At 41.2% G+C, this 14,192-nt stretch overlaps 1 protein-coding gene across 2 annotated transcripts in view; it reads left to right on the plus strand.

Annotated features, from left to right (window-relative positions):
• The window catches only part of LOC138525566 (interleukin-18 receptor 1-like), a 574,775-nt gene that overhangs the window by 383,790 nt on the left and 176,793 nt on the right, over positions 1 to 14,192 (plus strand). For both annotated transcript variants that reach the window (XM_069635601.1, XM_069635603.1), the window contains exon 6: positions 5,122 to 5,251. In XM_069635601.1, coding sequence (XP_069491702.1) covers positions 5,122 to 5,251 — 130 coding nt within the window. The remainder of the gene's footprint in view (positions 1 to 5,121; positions 5,252 to 14,192) is intronic.

Here is a 14,192-nt window from a genome sequence, read left to right on the forward strand (position 1 = left end):
GAGGGGGCTCTATGGGTACAGATACAGACTGCAGTGCAAGGGGTGGCCCGGAGGCAATGCGGGAGGGTGGCATAGTGAGCAGGTGCCTGGGCCCAGAGGACAGAGGGTGGCCAGGTGCACAGTTCCAAGATTGAACAGATCATCAGGGGAGAGGGGGAGTGAAGGCAGAAGAAAAGAGAAAGGTCTTGAAGTGCTTCCGGAACCAGAGATGGTTCTCGTCGAGTTTTAGAGTGGCAGGGAGGCTGTTCCAGAGGGAGGCCCCAGTCGAAGACAGAGATCTACTCCCAGCTCGTTCCTTTGAAAACGACTGACCCTGAGGGAGTTGGAGGTAGAGGAGCGAAGAGCTCGAGAGGGGAGGTATTTGCAGAGGGATAGCTGAAGGTATTTTGGACCCAGGCCACAGAAAGCCTTGTGGACAATGCAGAGGGATTTCAATGTAATCCTTGCATCCACTGGGAGCCAAAGGAGAGATTTCAGAGCTCGAGAGATACAATCCCAGGGCTTGAGGCCAAGGACAAGTCTTGCACTCCTGTTCTGGATTAGTTGCACAGGACAGAGAGTAGAGGCAGGTAGATTTAGAAAGAGGCTGTTACAATAGTCCAAGCTAAAGAGAACCAGAGCTTGGGATACCATGAGCCTCTGGGGGGAGGAGAGGAAAGGCAGAGTACCTCTGAGGAGGAGCAGTAGCAAATTTGACTTTTTAGAGACCTCAGAGATGTGGGCGGAGAAGGAAAGAGTGGAGTCAAAGATGACCCTGAGGTTCTTAACCTCTCAGGTGGGGGTAGTACTAATGTGCTAAGGACACTAGGGGGAAAAGATACTTATTTCCTATGAGCACAGGCCAGTTAAACCTTTAGTTTTGGAGCTCTCAATCACAAATATGCAATTATAGTTTTATTATTTAGATAAGCTAGTCTGGATGTTTGGAACGAGAGGCAGTACTAGAAGTGTTATTTGGTTTGGGAACATATGTTAGTACTTTTGTATGATTAAACTGTGGGGAAATTATGAGGGGAGAGCAGGATTTAGGATTGTTTCAAGCGCAATTGCAGATGTGTGGAGCTTCGCAGCCTGGTAAGATAAAACCAGGCAGTGCTTTGGTGTTTTTCTATCGTTAATTGTGTAATCTCAAAATTGAAGACTGAATTGGCAAAATGGACAGAATTGAGATTAATGCTGTGCGGAAAAGTCAATTCAATCAGAATGTCTTCGGTGCTGCAAGTCAATTACGTGTTGAGTATGCTACCACTGCATACAAAAAAGAAAGACTTTAAGGATACCAATGGTTTATTGCAGAACTTCCTGGGGGAGAACAAACAACCACGGCTTAAGTTGTGCAAGCTACAGATCTAGTGCGAGAAAGGAGGTGTAGGGATACCGGATTTTGGAGCAAACCATTTCTCATTTTCAGCAGCACATTGTTACCATTCCTAGAAAAAAAACCTGATGATTGGGTTAGGTTGGAGTCTAGTCTGAGCACACCTCTGTTGCAGGAGGCTCTACATTCAACAAGGAACATTAGAGGATATGCAGTGTCAAAGGCAACACATTTTCTGAGAAAAACATGGCAAAAAATGGAAAAATTGACTGGGGAGGAAAGCACAGTCAAAGCGAGGTCATCTATTTGGATGAACTCAAGTGCGCAAGTTGATGGGAAAGCGCTTTTTGAGCTGAACGGTTCCTACGTGGACTACAATGAATCGAAGACCTGATCAAAGATAATAAATTGATTATTTTCAAAACTTTAGTTAAAACAAGCGAACTGAGAGGTTGCACCTATGGTGAATACCGGAAATTAAGAATGGCATTTGGTGAATTGAAAGACATCTGCTGACCATGAAGACAAAAGGACATTGTGCCCCTGGAGTGTACACATTGTTGATGAGTTTTAAGTGTAAATCATAGAGTAGAGAGTGTTGCTGTGCCATGGGTTTTTACTTTGAGAAACAGGGTGGGTTAATATTATTCCGTAACCTTCACTTGCCAACCCAACATGATTGCAATAAATGCTTTGGTGTATATCACATCTAATCCTATTGACAAAACAGATGGGACACCAGGGGTAAGAAGAATGAAACACACAGTCTATGTAAAAAGTACAAAATAATTTTGTATTAACAGCATTAAACATAAAGCAAAAAGTTGTTTGTTGTCATTAAAGGCATACATGAAAAAAAGCAAACAAGGAAAACACATACCTTATACATTCATGTTCATTGATCACAAGACATGTAGGTTTAAATCTGGGCAGTGGTGTGGGGTAGAAGGGGAAGAATGCACAGAAGGAAGTGATTAGCAATAGTAAAAAGGAAAAAGAAAAATGCATAAAGTAGTGATAGCAGCAGAAATGGGACAGAGTCATTCCTGTCCTAACGGAGTGCTGAGAACAAATCATTTGGCTAAACACAATTTGTGCAAATTAGGTTGGGGAGTGTCACTTTGTTACTCCCAGTTGAGGTCTGAGTTGGGAATGCCAACAAAACCATGATGGCATTTCTTCTCGGATGTGGCTTTGTTTTCCGAGGTCTGAGCTTTAAGTGAGCAGCTACTCAGAACTTGGTCTGAATGCTTGGGTACGGAGAGGACATTAGTGAAATGGGAGAACTTATGTTGGAATGTTGCATTGACTTAATTGAATATTGGGGAAAGCGTCTGTCAGGTGAAAATATTGAATCGTGTTTATTGGACTCTTACTAAGATGTTTACAAGAGGAATGAGTGACACACACAAATGCTGGGGCTGTGGTCATAGGGAGGGATAATTTGACCATATGATCTGGGAATGTTCGAACATGGGACCGTTTTGGAGGGAGGTGACCAAAACAATACACAGAGTATTGTTAACAGACTTTGATTTGCAAAATGTGATCTTGGGGGATGACATCCACTTGGAGCAATTGAGACACCCAGAGAAGTGCTGGTTTTTAGGGCTGCACTGTCTACAAAATAAATCATTCTAAAGGACTGGAAAAGTGTAACTGCTCCATACACTTCTGCCTAAAATGTCTCTTTTGGAAAGGGTAATTCTGGGCAAAAAATTTAAAATGAAACTGTATGAAGGAACATGTGGAAAGTTTGTAGAAATGTTCTCATATATGGCTTGTACTTGACCAACTGATCCTGTTTTGTCGGTGTTTGTTGTTCCACTTGTATGTTCTGTAGTGCATTCTTTAGTGTATCTTTTAAAATGTTACACTTTTAAAATAAATAAACATGTAAATACAAAAAAAGGAGTTGTACTAGTTAAATCCAATCTTGGGCCAGATTACAAATTCACACATTGACTCAGGTGTATAAAAAGGAATAGAAGAAGTCTCTAAGATGAGGAGGAAGAAGTTGTACTACTCTCTCTAGGAAAACAAGGCAATTGCTATGTGGGCCGAAGTAGCCTTGCTGTCAGCCAGACAGAAGATGCTCCTACAGATACAGGGCAAAGACCATACTGCGGGAACCAGTGGTGCAGAAGAGATGGAGCACACAGCTGTGTTCTACTACAGATGCCTGGAGGAAGTTGGAGGGTCTGGGCTGGAGGCTACTAATTTTGACCACCTGACAAATGTCCTGATTGGGGGAGGGTGGGTACATATTGAATCTGATTGACACAAATGGATGCATGGATGAAGGAAGGAAGCCATCACCCCAATCCAAACACTAGGGACGGAGTGTGTACCACGGTCTATGACAAAACTGAGTTCTAAGAAGAAACTAAGAAACCTTGGAGAGAAATCGAGAAGAGCATGATCATGGAGAGGTCTGGACAAGAGAAACACCATGGCGAGGTCTGGCGTAGCTATTGAGAAACTGTGGATATATCTGGAGAGGAAATTGAAAGCCTGTGAAGAGGTGGAATAAATAAAGAAGAAATAAACAGAATGTGAAAATGTCTGCCTGTAGTACACAAGAGCCAATAACCCGTGGAGAGGTTGGAATAGTCAGTACTTCCTGGAGGTGGTTTCCCCGGGAAACAATCTTTTGTGTTTAATTTCAGAGTAGGTTGATGGATGTTTCAGTTGGCCAGGATTTGGGAAATTTTACTTTATAAGAATAGGCTAGTCACTTTGCGTTTTCCCTTTCTTGATGCTGTTTTTTGGAGATATTCCACATTATGTGTAGGTTTCTCCCCTAGCTCCTCTAGGCCTTTTAACAACGGGAAAATTGGACCACGTGTAATTAATAAAAGCATGTTAACTCTGGAACATGTCCTAACTTGTATCATTGCTTGAGCTTCCTACAATATAATATGTATGCATTTTGTATATTATGCGTTTATGAAAATCAAATGTAATATCCGCAAATCTGTTCATTTATGTTAACCACATGTATATGATTTGCTACCTTGAAGTGATACCCATACATTAATGTATACATTGAAGTTGATCTTAAAACTCCATCTCTCACCTTTGGACATTGTCCCCACACTATACTGGCACACCGCCCACAAATAACCCATGTCCTCACCTTGAATGTATATATATGGATACTCCCCTCTGTTCCTGTTTGTCTGGTTTCTCTTCATTGTTAATGTTCTACCCTGCTGTTCATTTGTATGACAGGACTGCCTTGCCTACTGTGTCTACCTTAGAATGTATTTCTAGGAGAAATACCTTAGGCCTAAATACCAGTTTGGTAGCAATTCCATACAAATACTGTGGAATTACCATCAAACTCATTCACCATTACTGCCACTCAGTCCCACAAATTTACTGCAGGATTACGAGTGGTAGTAATGCGGTTTTAGTCCCTGTGTTTGGAGTCCAAAGTTCACAATGAGGAGTTTGGTGGATTTAACACAAACTGCAATTCTTCAATTGTAAATCTGCTGATTGTCTGGCCTTAAAGTGACAGGTTTGATTTCAACATCTTGCTGGCAGTAAACTCTTTAACTTAATTTGTCAGTGCAATAAACGTGGTGGAAATTCAGTTACTGCCCCAACAAATTGTGATCATGGAATCACTGCCACTTTTTTACCACACAGCCAAACTTGTAATGAGTGTCTAGGTCCTTAATAAATACAACCAAAGACAAATACAAATAATGCAGAATAATCAGAGTTATCCATCTGATCCTCTGTTGTAGTATAACATGACATTTCCATTTCTATTTTCTGTTTCCTAAACTCAGGAAAATCGAAGATTCTGTCCTGCACAGCTGTTACAGGATACTCTAACAAAGCCGATGTGGTAAATCTGTACTGGCTCAGAGAAAATTCATTCATTGATTTGAACGGATTAAATGAATCATTTACAAACAGGTAAGTTGTTTACCTTCTCAGAATTTTAAAAGAATCTTTGTAAGATTGTACTATTGCGTGACAGTTGAGAGGTAATGTTTTTGCTCATCCATTTACTTCATTGATCCATTTTCGTGCCTTTCCTCCTCCATCTTGAAAGATCACCTGGTTTTATTCCAGCATGAGATATTCACGCAGCCGTAAAAGAAAAGCATTTCCATGGAATGCCCGTTGCATTTACACCTAGCAAATAAAAGGCAGCTCCCATATGAATCCATTATAAAACGACACTGCAAAGCACAATATGCAGGCAAAATTTTAATTCTCACAAATCGAAGAAGTTAACAGTTATGGCAATTTCACCTTTATTTATTCCTCATGAACACGCACTGCTTTGTGAGTGATGAAATTTGCATGCAAAGGATCCAACGCTAGGTAAGCGTAAAAGCTGCTGTCCCTTGCATGCAATTTGTCTTTATTAGAAGACCTCCATAATGTTCGAAGGCTAAAATGGTGCGCCTTGATCTCCTTTTGCAAAATGTGTAGTCAACTTCTTGTAATTGACTTAATTTGCCACCAGACCTGTTGAAATGTTCCAACACACTACAAAACCAAACCAATATTCACACCTAGGGAATAACACTCAACCAGTCAGGTAGCCGAAAACGTCAGCAGAAACTAATAATGTCCACGATCATTTACACAGACATCCTCACCCCCTTTCTTTGGTGCTTCAATTTTTGTGTTTCTCTGCACCTGCCCCCCTGTCCTCTCCCCATCTCCTACCTTCATGGATTCTGTCCTGGCCCATAACTTTCCTGATGGTCCTGGACTTGATATTCTGCCTGCTGTGTTTCCTTAGCATTCTGTGCTACCACATCAGAGAAACAGAAAAGAGAATTAGTCCATCTTAGTTTTTTTGTTTTTTTTACGGGAGATTGAGCTCGCACAATAACCACACAGATCTTCATATGTCTAAAAAAATAAAAAATGTACACTACTTGCACTCCAGAATTAGTCCAGAGTGAGCCCCTAGGTGAGAATACCAATCACATCCTTTTTCAGGGGTGGGCAAGGCTTGTAAAGGCCCTGAGAACTCACCGAGCCCTTTCTTTGCTTGCACCTTCCTAAACCCATGCTGGGAGGCTGTTACCCGGCCCGGAAACCCGCTAAATGTGAGGTGGTTACTTTAGTAACTCAATCATTATATGGGAAACATATAGGTGGAAAATAATAAATAATTGGAACTTTATTGAAAGTAAGGCTCAGTATGAGGCGATGTTGGAGAGGATTGATTTTGCAACATTTTTGCTCAGTGCAAACCTTTATAATGTACACCTCATCTGATTTTCCACGTGGAAGACATTGAATACTGAAACTAGAAAATCAAATATTAATAGAATAGTGCTCCGGAGAGTTTGGTACACAAAGGATTAAGAAAATATGGGTTTTTCATTTTTTTGTGAAGACGGAGTGGTTTTCTGGGTGATGGATTTGTGAAGGTCCTGCATTGCCACTCTGGCACAATGTCCGTGTGGTTTCCACTTTTCTGCTGACTAGATTAACAGGTTAATCCCTGATCAGTCCTTCTCTATGTACATAAACGTGATGCAAATTCTAAATGTGCTCCTGAGAGACCATACGTCCCTTTTTCAATGTAGTCCATTTTATTTGTTCATGCGGTTTTCTCCAGCTTGGAGCATGGTTATGTGGAGGGAGAGTGTTGTGTATTATTTTCCACTGATAGTTGTAACTTGGGTCACCAGCCATAACAAATAAGTAACCAATGTGTGCTGCCTATAACTATGCCAGTGCTTCAGATGTATCAAAAACCTTCCATCCTTCACTCTTCGATTTTCAATTTGCCTCCGTAATTTAATGGGTATACCCAGACGTGGGTCCTGGGATGGTAGTCCCGAGAGCAAAATTACACCTAGCTGATGATGCAAAACAAATCTGCAAATGGTCTGTGGTTGCATGCGAACTTGAGCAGAAGGGGTGTGACCTGGACTGCCCCTTTTGGATTGGGAACATGCCTGATTTGCATATGTTCTTTCACCTTGTGCAATGGCATGGCAGGTTAAAAAATGGTGGTCCAAAAGCTGACCCTGAGTAATGTCAGTGGTGAAGAGTCATTCAAGATCCTGTAGCTTTCATGTGTTCTGTCTGTAATAGTCACCCTGAGTGGACGTCCATGCCCATAGGTGGGTCCCAAGCTTTTTGTGCGTGTAGACCCAAGCTGCACATCACTGATGACACCCAATCAGGTAGAAATATGTATAGGGTTGCTTGTTGACTTGTGCAGAAGGGATGTGACCTAGAAGTGTGGGATGGACTACCCCTTTTGATGAGCGACCATCTGATTAAGATGTGGGATGTAGCCTTACGAACTAGCACGAGGAGCTAAAAAATACTCCCATTCAAAACCTTTCCAGCAACATGTATTTATTTCTCAAAAGTCAGCCTGAGTGGGACAGTTGTGACAAGATTATCCCAGGCTTGTTGTTATTAGAAACCCAAGCCACACCTCACTGATTCCACCCCATGATGCCAAAACACGTCTGGGTTTGCTCACGTTCTCTTTCATTTCAATAGGGATATGAGGAAGCAGTTCAGGCTGGTCTTCCATTTTTGTGGTGGGACATAGTCTCATTTTCATATGGTTTTTCACCTTTTGTGATGGCATACCAGGCTGACAACTCATGGTGTGGAGGGCTTCCAAAGAATCGCTAGTGGTTGAGATTCATTCAAAACATTCCATGTATCAATTTCCCATTATGCTAATATGCTAATGTGCTATGCCTTTTATCTACATTCTCTTAGCAACCTCTCACCCCAAACAGCTGGCAGGTAAATCTGATAAGAGACATCCTAACGTATGGTGTCTGACCCTTGGCTACATGGGAATTAACCATAAATGCTACATTGATTGTATGCATCAACTCCTTCCAACTGAATCCACTAGCAAGTGCCAACAGTAGATTCGCCTTGACATTCCATTTTACCAACTCAGTGAGCACATTGCTCCATCTATTGCATACTGGAATTCTACTGATCTAAATACTTTTAATCAGACTCAGATTCAGCACTTTTTTCAAATATTCCCATCCAAAAGACTGGAACATAAAATAGTGCACCATAAAATACTACATCTGTAAAAATAAGAGGAACATTAAGAGGTTATTCAGTATCATACACAATATTAAATCCAATAATCATTACAACCACACCCCATACTCCAATAACATATCCATCATTATGAAAGATAAGATATTGAAAACCTAATCTACTTGTCAGTTATTTTAAGGCGCTCAAGTGCATCTTGAGACTCCGCCATGCACTGTGCATACTGCATAACATGTCATCACAAATGGCATAATCAATGACATCAATGATGATATGATCTATCCTTGGAAGTTTATTTTTTTTAGTTACAGTAAGAAGAGGACTGGACCTGGTGCTCCTGCAATGATAATATGACAAAGTTACACTGAAGCTGCTATATATGAGGCCTTAACCTTGCAGAATATCCTTAAGTGAGTTTCATAAAGGTTTGGCCTAAGCTCACGGTGCACATACATGTAACAATTACGGGCTCCAGTCAGATCATACCACAGTATTGGCTTCCCCCTTACTAAATGTTACCTCTATGTGCATTAGATGTGAATGCAGATGCACTAAGTATACTTTATTTATCCACAAACGTGTCTAGAATGTGCCCTTGGCTCCAGGTTTAACATTATGCAGTGTTTTGATAGACATGGATTTATAATTCTACTGGCATCAGGTACCATATTAATAATATTCTACTTCTATGGTCCATGCTGTAGCCATTGCCTAGGTTATTATATTTAAAGGCTGCTATATCACCAACAGAAATTCAGTAGACATTTTCTGTTTGGGTAAGTCCATTTAATGAATCATCGATGAAATCATGAGAAGACTACTTGTTACCCTTCATATGTTGGTTGCGATATCCTAATATCACTCCTATGAGCACATTCTGTCAGGATTGTTACAGATGTATTTAACCAAAAATGGCTTTAATAAAAAAAAAAGGGAGAGATTTGTGATCTCATATGTCATTTCACCAGTGAAGTCATTGGTGATGCTATTTGTGATGTCACTTGTGATGCCTTGTGATGTTCGACATGCGCAGTGCCTGACGGAAGTTCAGGTTATAGTTGCATAGCTTGCCATAGCTGGTGAATTTCTTTGGGTTTTAGATTCTGCATGGCAACCCTAACGTCCCTTTAAGGTTTTTATTAGAGCAACTTAACCATAATGTCCCTTTAACAACCTTTTTTCACTGAATGTCAATGGTTTTTATAAATGAAGATGTTTAATGATCTTTCAGCACTGTATGTATGTTTAAAAAAAATCCTCTTCTTGACATATATGAAAGAATTATAATGTTCCTTTAACAAACATACATTTTGCTGATCATATTGAAGTGGGTAACTTTGAGCAGTGCTTGCTGGGGATGCAAGTTATGGCAGAATTTCCTTAAGTACAAGGTTTGGTCTTGTCCAAGGTCTCAGCAACCTACCCACAATAGTCACTGGACCTGGCTAGTAGCCTGTCTCAGTGTCCACTATTAACCATTTTGGGTTACATTTCCTGGTTTACAGCCTTGGCCAGTGTCTGCCATACTTGGGGCATTGGGCTTCCGTCATGTTGCAGGTCCTGCTAGGCAACCCACACAAGAGATTGGGCAGGGCAACCGAACCACAGTGCCCATTTAAAAACGTTTTTCTCTGTGAGTGTACGTGTTTATAATGAAGGATCTTTCATGCTGTTCTATCTCAGTATGTGAGGTGTTCAAGATTCCTCTATTAACATACATGACATACTATAACTTTTAGCAGATAATGCTGGGGATGCAAGTTGTGGCTAAAATGCATGAGGTCTGACCATGCCCAATTCCCCACAAAGTCAACAACAATATCCACTGGCCCAATGTCCACAATATACCCCCATAATGGGACAATGGACCACTGTACATGAGTTGCAGCCATGGCCAGTGGCCGGAATCACTGGGGAATGCATCGACTTCAGCCTTGTTGCATACCCTGCCAAGTAACCCACAGTAGACCTATGACATGTCTGGCACCATGGCCCAGTGACCAGTATATCCTTAAATGGGTTATTAGGGCAAGTGGCCACAAAACCTGCGGCATGGACTTAAACCATGCTGTGGGCCCTGCCAAACAACCCAGAGTAGAAATTGGTCCTGGCTTGTGGATAGTCCCACTGGCCACTTCGAACCCAAAGCTGGACCCCGGTGGCCTGTCAGTTGAAGGCCAGGGGCTCAGGCCATGCCTCGGGCACCAAAGTTATATCCCATTTTGTTTGTTCCTGCATTTTTCATTTTTGGAGAAAGAAAATGCTAGTCAGAAAATGTGTGAAAACCCTCCTTTGGGACTACACCACATCTCCTCGTGCAAATGTGGTCAGAATTCATCCATATTTTTGGTCTGAAGGCACAACATTTTATAAGGCAAGGCAATCAGGAATGTTAAAAGATTGTGAACCCTTGTAACTTTGCCTTCCCCTTACCCACAGTCCCTTGGTGTCCGTTTCAACATTTTCGACGTACCACACGTTTCTCAATTGACCATTACTGAAATAATACTCTTGGTATATCCATCTCTCGTGAACATTTTTTCCAGAAATCTAAGAACACTTACAGAATTCATTTCTGGAACCGACTTTGTAGAGACACCTCATGCCTTGCTATGGCAAATGAATACATATCACCCTTTGCTCTCAGTCACCTGCACCTTAACCTCTGAATAACCTCAAGCTTACAATAACTTTGGGTTTACAATAGCCAGTCAAGTCCTGGGTGGTCCATGAGAGCAGTGGCCAGTTTTCCACTTATTGGTAATGTTGTGATCCGAGGCGAACAAATGTCGGAACCCACATGATAGGAATACCTGCAGGCTTTACTAAAGGACCATTTGAATGCCTGATAGGCCATCCTATGCTATTGGGACCTCCAAATATAGTAGCTGCACCTGGCATTACTGACTGACAGAACATTGTGAGGGTAGGATAACATCCCCCCTAAAAACATTCCACGGGCCAAGGCAACTACCTGTTTGACAGTTACTACATAGCCAATGCGCAAAATGTCGCCTATCACAATCAATCAGTTAAAGTTGACAGAAGCTGACTCTGTCCTAGAGCAGTGAAGGGGGTATTTCAATGTGTTAAGCCAATTGTATCAATGTATTGCAGTCAACTATTTATATGGTTTTCTTTGTACAAGTGAGTTGTGATGTCAAAAGTATGGGTGATGTAAGAAAATGAAAGACAAGCATGTATCCATTAAGGAATTTTACATATGTGGTGTAGAGGATAAAGGAGCTGTAGCTACAGAACCAGATTGAGACAAGCTACCAAGGAGTTATGTGTCATCACAGATGCTGATTTGTAGAAGCAGAATTTAATAAGCATCCATGTTGTCCATATGAAATGGCATTATGAACAAATTCTGGTAGCCATGATTGAATGCAGCATCATAAGCAGCAAGGCCGTAAAGCCCTATAATTGGTTGATGCTCATAAGTGGTAAAGCCTTTAAGGCTGAGGCATTAGAAAGCATCACATCTCCAGAAAGGGAATCTGCTCTAGAAAGCATGCAAAGCGTATACCATGTGATTTAACAGTAGGTCAGTAGGCAGATATTTCTAGTATAAACAATGTGATTCCATGATGTGGAGATTCAGGGAAATTAGGCGATGGAAATACAGTCATGTGATGCTGCTAGATAGATGGTATTGACAACATATATGACACTTCTGCGATAGCAACTTCTCAAAGAAAACATTCTGTGAGAGCTATACTAGAATGTGATTTAATGTGTAACATTTACGAATGCATCTAACAATTATCTTAAAGTTGGATACTCTCATATCTTACTGTTAGATGGGTACACCTATAAATATATGTTGACACTTAGGTGACTTTGTTTCTGTCAACTCTGCTATCAGCTGATGCTAAATTTGAGTCCTGGTGTGCTTTCTTTTACAATCTGGTGTCAAGACATCAGATGGCAATGCCCATCTAAGATAACAATATCTGCTGTGGACAACTCCCCTCTGACATCCAGGCATGAACCACAACTTGGCAGGATTTCAGAAGAGGGCAGCCCTTAAGCGTCTTGTCTTTTCTTGGGCGTATGTGATAATCTGGTCTGGAACCTGTTGATAGGTGCACACAGAACTTCACAAATAGTTCATAATGCATAGTGCATACTGAATTAAATGGTGAAACAAACTAAAAAACAGACACTGAACCAGTTACTGTAGATCCCTTTAGTTCCAGTAGCAGGATAACCTCTGGTGTATAAACTGGGAAAAGGAAAACATGATGACGGATGAACAAAGCCACTAACCGGGATTCAGACTAGGCCAACTCCTGCGGCACCAATGATCCTCCATATGAACAATTGTAAAAGCCATGGGGGAGCTGCTCCACGTGTCTGATTGGCTTGTGTGATACCTTTCCTATCTCTGGTTGCAATCTGGCATTGTTACCCTTGAATATGACAGAAGCCCCTGTCCTTTATTGGGCTTTGTTTTTCCTTTTGCCTTGTTGTAAGAGTGAGAAAAGGAATAGCACACTGGAGGGAAAGTCTTGTTTCAGACAAAGGTACTTACGTGTCAGACAATGCAGGCTCGCACATCAATTTTGGGTGATGACAAACAGAGGCAGCTTTAGATGTTGTCTTGGAAATCAAGAAAACACAGCATGCTATGTCTATTGAGGGTTGGCAGCTCTAATCTGACATGCCTTCCAGACCTCTCACCCTAATAGGTGACTGGTCAACTAACAGATCTGAATCTTATGAACATTCAGGAAACCATCACTAAGTCTTCTGACACGCATATCCTGCCTCCCGTCAAAACAATGAATCCTTTCATTAAATATTGGTCCTTTCACAGTGTCCACTTCTGGTTAGTACATCATATGATGACTTCTGGTCTAGCAATTTCTGTTGAGCGCAGGCACCTCTCCCACTATGATGACTACCGATTGCTGATGAGTGACCCATTGTCCTTACCAGATGCAACCAGTTCAGATGATCATGTGGGTGCCAACAACCTTCGCATCATTTCTTTCTGAACAGCACTTTTAGTCCATTATTGAGCACATTCATAGAAAGGTCCATGGAAAGGACAAGAGTGACAAAGCCAAAATAATTGGGGAATACTAAATAGTCTGATATAAGAGAAAACTTCAGAGGTTTGAGTTTTTGCATATTAGTGGGTGTACCTATTCTTTTTTCTTGGTTGTTCTTTATTATGACTCATTTCGTTTTATTTATTCCCATTGTTCTCCCACACCTGCATATTGCATGTACTGTCCTGAAACCTTCAAGTATTTACAAACAATTATTTTAATGGCAGAGGGGGGAAATATAAAGAGTTCCCTTTCGAGGGTACCTTTGATTTAAATAAAACCATGCAGTTGAAATTAGCACTCATCTTTAAAAAACGTGAGAAGTTTAATATATTTTAATGAAAAATTATTATTATTTTTTTTTTTTTAAATAGACTGAAGTTCTTGTCCTCCCTTAGATCACTGTCCACAGGAACATCACTTTCTCCTCTAGTTCCTAAAAAGGATGGGGGAAATTACATCCTTCCTCAACCACACCAATAGCCTGCTTTATTAGTACCCCCAGCCTACCCACCACAGCAAACAAACTTATTCCAGCAGGTCACTGTACATCATCAGTTGCCTGCTTCCATATATTCCCGATCACTGATGCAGTGATGCAGTTGTGACGCTGAGTCCTCCGCACACTAGGTCTTCATTTGTAAATGCCCCTCTGACCTTCATCTACGAATAACTTTAATACAGCTACCAAGGGTCACAACAGACAGGGATGGTAATCTAATGAGAGTGCATGCTCCCCTGACACTGTGAGATCTTAGAAGTCTGTCCAAAGA

Source organism: Ambystoma mexicanum, chromosome 7p (genome assembly GCF_040938575.1).
Source record: "Ambystoma mexicanum isolate Mex_15411 chromosome 7p, UKY_AmexF1_1, whole genome shotgun sequence".
Lineage (NCBI taxonomy): Eukaryota > Metazoa > Chordata > Amphibia > Caudata > Ambystomatidae > Ambystoma > Ambystoma mexicanum.